This window comes from Acomys russatus, chromosome 11, assembly GCF_903995435.1.
Source record: "Acomys russatus chromosome 11, mAcoRus1.1, whole genome shotgun sequence".
Classification (NCBI taxonomy): domain Eukaryota; kingdom Metazoa; phylum Chordata; class Mammalia; order Rodentia; family Muridae; genus Acomys; species Acomys russatus.
The window spans coordinates 14444291-14456518 of NC_067147.1; the positions used below are offsets into that span (position 1 = coordinate 14444291).

General features: G+C 46.0%; 1 protein-coding gene across 1 annotated transcript in view; it reads right to left on the minus strand.

The window, feature by feature from the left end:
* The window catches only part of Adgrf5 (adhesion G protein-coupled receptor F5), a 96740-nt gene that overhangs the window by 45525 nt on the left and 38987 nt on the right, over nucleotides 1–12228 (minus strand). Inside the window, exons 2-3 of the mRNA XM_051152935.1 lie at nucleotides 7275–7400; nucleotides 565–619 (exon numbers count right to left, since the gene is read on the minus strand). Coding sequence (XP_051008892.1) covers nucleotides 565–619; nucleotides 7275–7376 — 157 coding nt within the window. The 5' untranslated portion in view covers nucleotides 7377–7400. The remainder of the gene's footprint in view (nucleotides 1–564; nucleotides 620–7274; nucleotides 7401–12228) is intronic.

The window sequence follows — 12228 nt, forward strand, 5'->3', positions numbered from 1 at the left end:
TCCCCTACCTCTCACCCCCTTTCCCTGCTGCCTATATCTGAATCAGATACTCTCCAGCACCATGTCTGCCTGCATGCCACCATGCTTCCCACCATGATGACAATGAACTGACCTCTGGACTGTAAGCCAGGCCCAGTTAAGTGCTTTCTTTTCTAAAAGTTGCCATGGTCATGGTGTCTCTTCACAGCAACAGATCTTTGACTAAGACAGTTGGAGAAACCTGGACATGGTGGTAGCACATACTTGAAATCCAGATAGATCTCTGGGGCTCTCACTGGGCAGCCAGCCTAGCCTACTTAGCAGTAGAGGGTTCCAGACTATGAGAAACTGTCTCAACAAATAAGGTGGATGGCTCGTAATGAATGAATGGCATCTCTAACTTAAACACATGAACACACATGCGCACATGTATTAAACAAACAAACAAAAGGGAAGGAGATAGAGTGTTTTCCAGGCAACATAGGGCCCAAGTTTAATACCCTGCATGAGAGAATCAATTGTAGTTATAGCACGTGGCATTTGGTTGGATTTATAAAAGAGACTTTAAGCAAGAAGTTCACATACCTGCTCGTTTTTGCCTCAGTGGCTCTTGCCCTGCTAGGTCATGTTCATGGGGAATCTGAAAGGACAATGAGAAGTGTGTCAGTAGAGACTGTGGCATTTGTCTCTCTTGGCTTCCTACTCACGGGCTGATGCGCATCACACCTGCACACGGATGCACACCTGGGGAGAACGCCACAGGTGCGTGTTGTATAAACCAGTCTCTAGACACAGCAATGGAAGGAGTCACAGCTTCTGGGTCTCTTAGCATGCCTGGTCTGTGAGCGTGCTACAAACAGGCACCAGTCTCCTCTAACCCAAGCTCTTTACTTGAGACTTGAAGCCTAAGTTGGGCTGGTGGTCTGTAACATCAGTCAATCTCCCTACCTCTTTCCAGCATTCAGCTGGGACAACCTCGGTGTTTATACTGCAGTTCAGACTGCCGAGCCTTTGCCTGTCTAGACATAATAGTTCCCTCCCTGGGCTTTTTTTCTCCTACAGTCTAGATGGCTCCTGTGGTCGTTGCATCGACATATATACCTATACCTCTTTCTAGCTTTGTCACTGTAGGGAACTTACTGATATTCAGGGAGCCTTACTTTCCTTTTCTGAGAAGTGGGAATAAGGACAGTGTCAGTCACAGGACTGTTACAAGACTTAAGTGAACTACAAAATGGCGTAGGGTAAGCTCTTAAGTAAATTACATTATTGTAATATACAATGGTTAAAAGCAATGATTTGGACAAGGGAGGTGACGTCACAGGTGTGAAGACCTTGTGAGGAAAGAACCTCAATTGAGAATTTGCCTCCATCAGATCAGCCTGGGGGCATGTCTTGATTGCGGGTTGATGTGAGAGGGCCAAGCCTACTATGGGTGGGACGATCCCTAGGCAGTCAGCCTGTGCTGTATAAGATAGGTAGCTAAGCGAGCGAGCAATCCACAGAGAGCATGCCAGGAAGCAGTGCTCCTCCGTGCTTCTGTTTCGGAGTATAGACTATAAGCTGTAAGATGAAATAAACCCTTCCCTCCACAAGGAGGCTCTGGGAAACAAACCAGAACAATGGATAAAAGCACTTGCTGTACAAGCACCAGTAGCCGAGTTAAAATACCCGGAACCTATGTAAAAAGTTGCACCTGACCTCACACGCATATAACCTTAGCACGGTGGGGCGCAGACAGACAAGGATTGCTGGGGCTTTCTGGCTCCCAGCCTTGCTTTAAGTTCAGCAAGAGCTTCCGTCTCAAGGGAATAAGACAAGGGGTGACCAAGCAGGGTACCAAACATCCTCCTCTGGCTTCAACACACACACACAGGTCCATTCATCAGCACACACTTGTGCACATGGTTGCACACACACACACACAAACACAGAGAGAGATAGAGAGAGACAGAGACAGAGAGACAGAGAGAGATCTTCCCAATATAAGCTCCAATCTTAGCTCCACCCTCAGATAGTGCTGCAACCTCAGACAAGTTATTTAACCTCTATGCTTCTCCCCTATTCAGTAGGATGGGAATAAGTAGAGCCTGATCTTCAAGGTCATTGCAAAGGTCACATGGTTATTGTAGGGACAGAACAGGAAGCCTTTGCTGCACAGTAAGCACTGTCTAGAGTCAGAAGACTCACTCTGGGATTCCTTTCACCTGTCTGAACAGTGCTGCCTGGATTGTCTCAGGCCCATCCTTTCCAATACCCATCTGTGATGAGCAGTCCATGTTGCTGATGGGATCAATCCCTGCTCAGTAGCTAATGACCAAACCTTCCCCTTCCCTTGACCTAATATGGCCTTTCTCCTTGCTTCCTGCCTGCAGGGAGACTCCTGGGTGTCCACACAAAGCAACGCCCCACCCCTCCCACCACACCCCCAGGCTCAGTGAACAAGTGCCATTTTTCTTTGAAGTCTTCTCCTTCGAATGCCAGGCATCCCTGAATGCCACACAATGCTAGGCTTATCCTCCTCAGCTGGATCCTCTCTAGTTTTCTAGTTCGTTTACTCTCACATGCGCTCAGCTGTAACAAAACTCTTAAGATATATTACACACTCTACACCAGGACAACCGACGGTATTCTAACTGGCCACGTTTCACTGCTGTGAAAACATAGGTTTGGGTGGTCAAATACTCGGCCTAAGGTCACTGTGTTTCGGGACTCAGAATTCAAACTTAGCAAGCCTGACTCCAAATTCAGCTCTTGCCCATGTGCACTTAGGACACACTCTGGGAATTGTTTCTTCTTGGGGTGCCGGGGCGCCAGTCTCCCTTGCCTAACGTATCTCTCTCCAGCATCTAGCGTCTTCATTCTCTTCCTCTCCCCCTCTCCTTTTCTTTCCTTTTGTAATTTGTAGGGTTTTTTGTTTTGTTTTGTTTTTTTGTTTTGTTTTTTTGAGACAAAATTTCTCTGTGTAGCCCTGATTGCCTTGGAAGTCACTCTGTACAGCATTCAGGGATCTTCCTGCCCCAGCCTCCTGAGTGCTGGAATTAAAGGCATGTGCCCACCACACCCAGCTCCTTTTCTCCTTCTCTACAGTTTCCCTGGCTAGTCTCCCTCCCCTGTGTAAGCTATAATTTTGGGAAATTACCAGCTGCTTTGTGTGTTTTCCTCCTTTGAAGCTCTTAAGAGACACTGGCTGAGGAGAACATGAAAATGTGTAAGAAGTGGCAACAGGGAGGGAGTGGGGACCTGAGAGTTCACAAAAGTTCTTGAAGAAACAGAGACATGATGGACGGTGACTGGAATTTCAAAAGCGCACTGTTGCTTCCTCTGCAGTGAGCTGTCCCACAGGAATGTAAGCATACCGGAACTGAAGTCACAGAGTCGATGTATAGGGTGGTTCCCACCAGTTTCCCCCGATGCCAGATTGGCCCTGTGCCCAGGCAGAAGAAAGGTTTTGTCCTGCAGTCCCGTCTCCAACCTCCCTGGGGGCCAGGGAGAGGCTAGCCACCCATCTAAGCCCGGAGCTGAGTTTGAGGGGCTCAAACACACTGCTGCTGGCTGCAGTGAGTTAAAACTCAAGGTGCATTTCACTTCTAATGCTGAGGATCTCAAGCTTTCTTCCTCACCACAGATTTTTGCCTTTCCTTCCCGCAGTCCCACTGAGGTTTGGAGCCTTGGTGACCAGCGTTTCCCATGCGTGAAGAAGCCTTATGGAAGTCACAACTTTCTCAAACCTTGAGAGTAGCAGTTCTCAACTTTCCTGATGCTGTGACCCTCTCATACAGTTCCTCATGGTGCGGGGAATCACCAACTGTAAACTTATTTTTGTTGCTACTTCATGACGGTAATTTTTGCTACTCTTATGAATTATAATGTAATTATCTGTGTTTTCTAGTGGTCTTAGGCGACCCCTGCGAAAGGGTCATTCAGACCCCTAAAAGGTTTGCAAACTACAGGTTGAGAATTGATATTTTATAGTAGCCATTCTGAGCTTTCTGGACACGTCTTTTCAAGGTACAGCTATCACATACTGTCCCTGCCCATACTCTGCTGTATAGCACTACACAGAACTAGGCTGTTAGGTTCTAGGACCTTGATTTGAACAGGCAAAGGGCTAGGGTCACATCGTGGTCTGACTCCCACTGCCCTCCATCCTACTACGCAAAATCCGTCCATTTCTTCTAAGTTCTGATTCCTACATTCTAAACAAGAACCTGTGCAGAGGCGTATCACAGGCCTGAAGTGGTCTATGGCAGTGCTGTGTGCTCATGTGTCCTGCTGCTTTGGGCTCCCTGGGACCAGCCTTGGCATCCTGAGTCCTCAGGAGGTTCTGGTTTGGGCAACTGGAACACTCTAGCACTTGCTTTCTGGTTAAGATAGCTAAGAACGGGAACTAGATCCTGCTAGACTAAGATCACAGGGCTCTGGAATGTTCTCAGATTAGACAACACAGCTCCCACTTGGATCTGTCTCACATTTTATGCAAAGCAATCCACATGAGGCTCTGAGCCGCAGCTCCGTCCAGTGAGGATTTCCTGATGGCAGGACTTCAGCTGGAAGAGACAAGGCCACCAGTTCCAGGAAGAGCCCCACCTTTCACACAAGATGACTTTCTAAATAATTCTGAGGGAAGTGGTGTGGTCCAGAGTTGGGGAGGGTAGTCAGTCAGGAATGAGAGGTGGTATGTGGGTGGGAGGGTGGTGGTGGTGGTGGTGGTGGTGTGTGTGTGTGTGTGTGTGTGTGTGTGTGGTGTAGTGTGATGTGTATGTGTCTGCATATACATGTGGTGGCCAGAGGGCTAACTTTTTTTTTTTTTTGGAGACAGAGTCTTTCTGTGTAGCGTTGGCTGTCCTGGACTTGCTTTGTAGACCAGGCTGGCCTAGAACTAACAGCAATCTGCCTGCTTCTGCCTCCAGAGTGCTGGGATTAAAGGTGTGCGGAGGGTTAACTTTAGATGCCTTGTTCAGTTATTCTGCACCTTAGTTTTTGAGACAGGATCTCTCTTTGAGACAGGATATCTCTCTCTCTCTCTCTCTCTCTCTCTCTCTCTCTCTCTCTCTCTCTCTCTCTCTCTCTTTCTCTCTCCTCTTTAACCTGGAGCTCAGCAATTTAGTTAGGCCAGCTGGTGGTGAGTACCAAGGATCCTCCTGGCTTCATCCTCCCCCAGTGTGTGATGATGAGCATGCACCTGGCTTTTTGACACAGATGCTGGGGATCAAGCTTGGGCCTTTACCCTTACACAGCAAGAGGGGCTCAACAACTGAGCTGTGTCTCCCCACCTAAAAGGTGGACAAACGGCAAACAAGATGCTCACCAGAGACTCTAGCTGCCCCACATCTCAGCCCCCATCACCAGAGCCTTTCTTTTCACTCCTGTTCTTGGCCCAGAATGCTGACCTAATCATTTGCTTTCAAGTTGGAGAGTTGCCTGACAAAGATTCTTCCCAGAAGGCTGGCAACACACATCAACAGTAAGGACGGATTCAGAAACCTTTGACCTCTGAACTGGCCACGATGTGAAGGCACATATGTGTGATCCTTACAAGCCAGAGAGGGTGTACTAGTTACTCTCATTTTATGCAGAGGGCATAGGCTCAGAGAGACACGAGCAAAGTTATTGAGATGTCTAAAGCTTGTGTGGACCAGAGCTGGGCTTCAGGTATGATGCCAAGGTTAGACCTGGGCAGCTGGCCACGGTGAGTGTGATCCCTGGGGTCACTTCTGAAAGAGAAGCTAGGCTGACCCCAAGCTCTCACCTGAGACATCACATCGGCTAAATAACCAGGTGCAGATGCTTCCTACTTAATCTAAGTTGGTCCATTCTCCTGCCTAGGTTGTACCCCCACGAACCAGAAGTTGGATGTACTATGTATGCCCTTCAAGTCATAAAAGAGAAAAGCAAAAAAAAAAAAAAAAAAAAAAAAAAAAGAACATCTAAACCAAACAATGAAAGACTGTAAAATGGGAAAAGAAAGAAAGCGCATAAAGTCATTGAGATGGTGATTCTTCAACCCCAACATGACAGGAAGAAGGATCAGCATGGAGGCTGAGGCATACCTCAGGCGTGTTCTAGAGGCATCTCCAGAAAGCACTGACTGAGCATAGACCGCCCCGGTGTTGCTGGTCCCAAGCAGGGCAGAGCAGCAGGACATGTGAGCACATACACTACCATAGATCACCACAGGCATGTTATCTGCCTCTGCATGGGTCATTGTTTAGAATGGACAGAGAAGGGAAATATGGCAGAAAGGGGAAAAGAAGAAAAGCCACCAGATAGCAGCGTTTCCTTTACTGCAGATCATAACTAGTGTAATGCACGTGTGTGGCTTGCCGTGCCTCCATGGACTAAAGTCTTTAGAGATGTGAATCAAAACCAAAGCTTTTGTCTTTATGGTTTTTATGTCACACATTTGTTATAGGATCAAGAAAGCCGATAAACACAGCGATGAAACAAAATGCTGAGAGTAAGATCAAAGACTTAAAACACAATAAATGTGAGTAATTTATACTTCCTGAATCAAAGTTCAGTCTCCTCAGATTAAGTTCAATACATGAAAAACAAAACAAAACAAAACAACAACAACAAAACCAACCAACCAAACAAACAAAAAAATCTCAGAGACGATCTTTTCCCCCCATACATGCTATAAAAATAAACTAATTTAATTGTCATAAGAATAATAGGAAATTGGTACTTCTATTAGCATGATCCTATAGACGAAGAGACAACAATGCAGAATGCCACCTGACTTCCCAAAGACAAATGACCTGCATTATTCCTGAGGAGGAGTCTTAGACACTACTCATGGTCCTTTGGCGATGGTAACCGTTGACTGTGATAGGCACACAGAGATGACCAGGCTTCCATGCGAAGCCTCAGCCAATCAGGTGTCTACAGCTTTCGAGCCGGCAACATGACGTCATCATCTATGACCACTTATCACGAAGAACCACGTAGTCGGCTTACCTTGTTTTTTAAACCTGACCCTTTTAAGGAAAATTACAAATGTGGATTGATTTTGCAGTTATAACGTGGCTGCACGCAGCCCACTGGCCAGCTTGGATGTGTGATCTAGTGAGGGAGGGCAGCCTGGGTGACCTCTCCTGATACCACTGATGTCAGATTGCGTAACGTGGCAGCCCAGTAAGTGCGCAAGCGACTATTCTATCCCTGGGCAGCACTGTCTCAAACCCAGCTCCTACACCACTATTTACAAGAAGTGCTTTCTGACTGCAGCCTTACCAGGAAATCAAAGAACTGTGATGGGGAAGTTACACGGCAGAGGTGGCTTTACTCACCAAAGGATGAACAATGGGCTCTGCTGTCGCGCTCAGCTTAGCTTCCGAAATACAAATCACAAAGAGCAAGAAGCAGAACGGGACTGCCCTTGGCGGTTTCATTTCTTCACGTTCGAGTTGCTTTGCCTGCAAGAAAATATGATACTTCAGAGACTCAGCGATTGATTTGGGAAACCAAGAAAGAATTGCCAACCCCTGTCTTGAAAGTCACATCACCCCTGAGGACCTTTGCAATGGAGGGGAAGGAGAGGGAGGGGCACAGAGGGATCAAAGTGAGCAAGAAGCTTTGTCTCTCCTGGGGAGGCACACGTGTCTGGGAGGATGAGGAGAGGTGGGTATCTCAAGAAGTAAAACAAAGGCAGGAGGTTTGGGGGTACAATTCCTGCAGACATGATGAAGAGTGGGGTGAAGGGAAGAGAGGAAAAATGAGGCTGAAGAAAGAAAGCAAGAAAAAAGATGGACAGTTTAGTGGCATAGTGTGGGAAAGGCTTGCTGCATAAACATAAGAACAGGGTTTTGCATCCTCAGCACCCATGGAAAGCCCAGTGTGGCAGCTCCATAGGATACCCAGCACCCATGGAAAGCTGGCGTGGCAGCACATAGGATACCCAGCACCCATGGAAAGCCTGGCGTGGCAGCACATAGGATACCCAGCACCCATGGAAAGCCTGGCGTGGCAGCACATAGGATACCCAGCACCCATGGAAAGCCTGGCGTGGCAGCTCCATAGGATACCCAGCACCCATGGAAAGCCCGACATGGCAGCACCATCTATTAATCTATATTGCTGTGAACAGATGTGAAATGAAATGAACAGAGTCTTGGAAAGCTCCTGGCCAGCCACTGCTGTACGTAGCAGTGAACATTAAAGAGACCCTGCTTCAAACAGGCTAAGGCTTGATTTATCTTCCAGTTTCCACGGATGCATCATGGCAAATGCACACCCCACACACATACATGTGCACAGAGAGGTACGGGGGAAACCCCCTTTAATGTGATCTACTACGCAGCCTGTCCCACAAAATCATTCAGAGAACTTGCCTTGCTTTTGCTACATTCAATGCACTTTGGTATTTTCAAGTCTACCCCATTCTCTCTTAATCTCTTTTTTTTTTTTTAATTTTAATTCTGTAAGCCACCCGTTCAATTGACCTTTTGGTTATATTAATATGGTAGGACTTGTTAGTATTTAGTTATAAAAATACCCATTAAGTCTTATAACACTCTATCATGGTACAAAACACATATGATATTAGTGCCATAAAGTATCCTATTAGACCTGCCAATTTTAGAAACTCTCTCTATATATATAATGCTGGTGATGTAAAAGGGAGCATTCTTTTTTTTTTTTTTTAATCTTTTTTTTTATTATTAATTTATTCTTGTTACATCTCAATGTTAAAGGGAGCATTCTTGTAACCAAATTGATCATTGCTATATTTGAAAATTGGAGCAGTAATACCAAACCAAGTACATCCAGGAACCAGGAAAAATGCGTTGGTGTGAACCCTTTCTTTTCTGACTTTGTGTGTGCACGCAGTGTGTACACAGGTTGGCTTGCCTGTGCATGTACGTAAAGAGGTCAGAGACCAGAATCAGGAATCTTCTTTTGTAGTGCTCCTGCATATTTTTGGAGGCAGGTCTTTCATTGAACCTGGAATTCATCAGCTGACTATGCTAGATAGCCATCAAGCCTGAGGGTCCAGTCTGTCTGTCTGTCTGTCTGCCTGTCTACCTCCCCAGTGCTGAGATTACAGACACTCACTACTGTGCTGGGCTTTAACCTGGGTGCTAGGGACTGACCAACATGGGAACACAGCAGGCACAGAGCCACCTCCCCAGTACCCTCTCTGTGGTCTCCTATGCCTACCTGTGCCAGTAAAAAGAGCCACAGATTGAGACACTCCTATCTTAATCTCAACCAATTTTGATTATGATCTAGAGTCATTATTGTGACCTATGTCCTTGACTAAATCTCCTCTTGACCCCAATACTTTATTTATAAAGTGGGGATCATGATACTTTCTGCCTTAATTATCTCAGAATTTCTTGAGGCACAAATGAGACTAAAAACCAAGAAGAGCTCCTGAGATGTTGATTCTGGAAAAAAAAAATAGTAGGGTAAGGCAGGATAAAAAAGGATTGGAAATATCAAAGCACAGTGATTATGGCAGTGGTTATTAGCCAAGTGGTCAGTGAAGGGCAGAGGGCAGCCATGTGAGAGCTGCAGAGGACACCGGAGAAGCAGGATCAGACTGCCACACTGATGAGAGCCAAGAAGAACCGTATGTCAGTTGCCAAGAGCCAACTGCTTTTTCCTCTTCCCCGGTGAGAGAGGGGGAAATGCAAGCCTTTGGACAATGTTTCAGTTTGCACATCTGGCAACCGATGCATTTTTAACATTCTTCAGCCCAGTGGTTTCAGGACAATGCTCTGCATGTTCAGTTCTGGGGACAGATACCACAGGCCAGATGCATCTGTGGCAGAGAAACCATAGTGACCCATTATTTAGTCTTTATGTACATTTTTGATGCAGGGGGAGGTTGATGAAGGCTGCTGATAGCGAAGATCTCTAAAAGAATCAACTCATCCTGTATCTCCAAAGGATACTCCCTCAGGAGGCAAATTAATCTTCTCACTCTCCAGCACAGGACATTGTGTGGTCAGCACCACAAAGAGGCAATTAATCAAGGATGTGAGAAACAATAAGAATAATTAGTGAGTCGTCCTCAGCCCTTGACACTCAGGAACAGGGGAAGCAGAGAAAAATCCAGATCTTTACTTCCCGAATGTGTCAGTGAATTTTTTTTTCATTTGAGTTAGTGGTACTGTGAATTATAAAGTTCCCAAATGTTTGAATCTCATGTGTTAATATAGGCTGTTGCCAATATAGTTCCATCTCTCTGCGTCCAGCCTCCTTTGAGACTATTCTTGGTAAAGTTTACATTTTTCATTCTTTTGAGACATTTGGAGAAAAACAACAGATTGTTTGACTTATCTGGGATTTGTGTATCTGCACAAGTGTGTGTGTGTGTGTGTGTGTGTGTGTCCCTGTCCCAAGAGACATAGATAAGACTCCATCCTATGAATATTCTCTGGAATGAAAGAGCATTGTTAGCTACATTGCAAAGATGAGGCATTGTATGGGAGAAAGTAGAAAGCCACCATTCTGAAAGGGAAAGTGGTATTTTAAATAATTAGCAACTAGTGTGACAGAGCATCAGTCAAAAGAAACAAGTGCCAGCTGGGGACCACTTCAGCCACTGAGGCTCCTGTTTCATCAGGGAAGAAGCCTGAAGTTACCACTCCTCTTTAGCATTGTCACCGTCTGTCCTCCATCTCAGAGGAGTTCTCATCTATGAGGAAACCAGTGGGTGCTTTGTAACTTAGCCAATGGGAAAAATATCCACACTGATCTAGTTGGGACCTGGAGCGTCCTCCTACAGCGAAGGCCATGTGTGGTCACAGGCACTTTCCATTTAATGCCCCTAAAAAATTCATATTGCTTCTAACATTCCTGGAGTAAAGGTCAGAGACACCAAGAGAGGAGGAAAATTACCCACTGTCGTTCCTAACCTTTCTCTTACTGAATTAAAATATTGGACACTCCACTCTAAATCACCTACTTGTGTGAGCTGGCTGTCCACGAGAGCAAGAGCTGTGCTGGGAAATGAGATCTAATTCCCAGGATTAATCCTGTTGTACTGAGCAACTTCCTGGTCAACCCAGACTCCGTCTTCCCATCTACAAAGGTACAAGAGGCAGAAGAAATAAAAGTGCTGGCTGATGTCATGTTCCAGGAATAAGTCCTAGTGATTATCAACAATATGTGGACCATGACACGTCTGGCTCCTCAGCTGTCAATAGTAATGGGGTTCTTGCGCAGTGGCTATGCACCAGGAAAGGCACAGTGAAAACCCAGCCTGTTCTCGCACACCTGAGGAACACCCTGCACTGAAGACACACTCTCCTTCTAGAATCCCGCCAGCAGTCCTGGCTGACCCTGCTTTGTTTTGTTCTGTTTTGTTTGGGGGGGGGGGGTTGTTTTTGTTTGTTTGCTTTATTTCATTGGTTGTTTCCTCTTTTTAAAAAAATAACTATTTTTATAAGTTATTGAGATTACGTACCCTTACTTGTATCTTCCCGTCCCCCCTCCCCCACCCTTTCACTCTATTCCCCTCCCCTGTTTTATCAGAGGTGAGGAAATGGTGAGAGAAAAGAAAGCAAACAGGCCTCATGCAGGGTTCAACTCCTGTTCACAAAATGGCCACACCTGGGTTGTCTAATGATGATGTGGACTGCACATGGGTGCAAGGATACTTCCAACAGGGCCATTGTGGGATTCGTTTTGGAAACGATTGGCTTGGCAAACGTCATCCAGCTCTGACTTCCCTCCCATGTTCTCTCATCTCCATGTCATGGAAAACACTCGGCCATCTTGGCTTTTCGGATAAGGATGCTAACGCTTAGGGCTAACTATCTCACAGCCAGCTAGGAATGGAGACACCCACCGAAGAACCCAAGCAGTAACCGATGATCGTTTAAATTCCAGCTAATCATATTTTCCTACAGCCTGGTGAACCGTATTGATAGGACGTTGGATAGTTATTGGTTGGGGAGAAGATCACAGTCCGTAGGGTAGGCACAAGATGAGCAGCTTACCACACCCCAGCATGGTGCTAAGCTCTATGGGGGTGATGCCCTCTGGGCACCATAGGAGCAAACCTGTAATTCCAGTATTCAGGAAATAGAGGCAGGAAGATTATGAATTTAAAGGTAGTCTCGGCTAGGCTACACAGTGAGATATCATCTCTCTCTAAAAACAAATGGATTGTGTCATTTAACCCTCTCAGTGATCCACAACTCTGTGAGACTTCTATATTATTCCTGCTTTCTTTCCAGATATGGAAATGGCAGCTCTGTTGAGGGCTCAGAGGCACACTGCGCATACAGG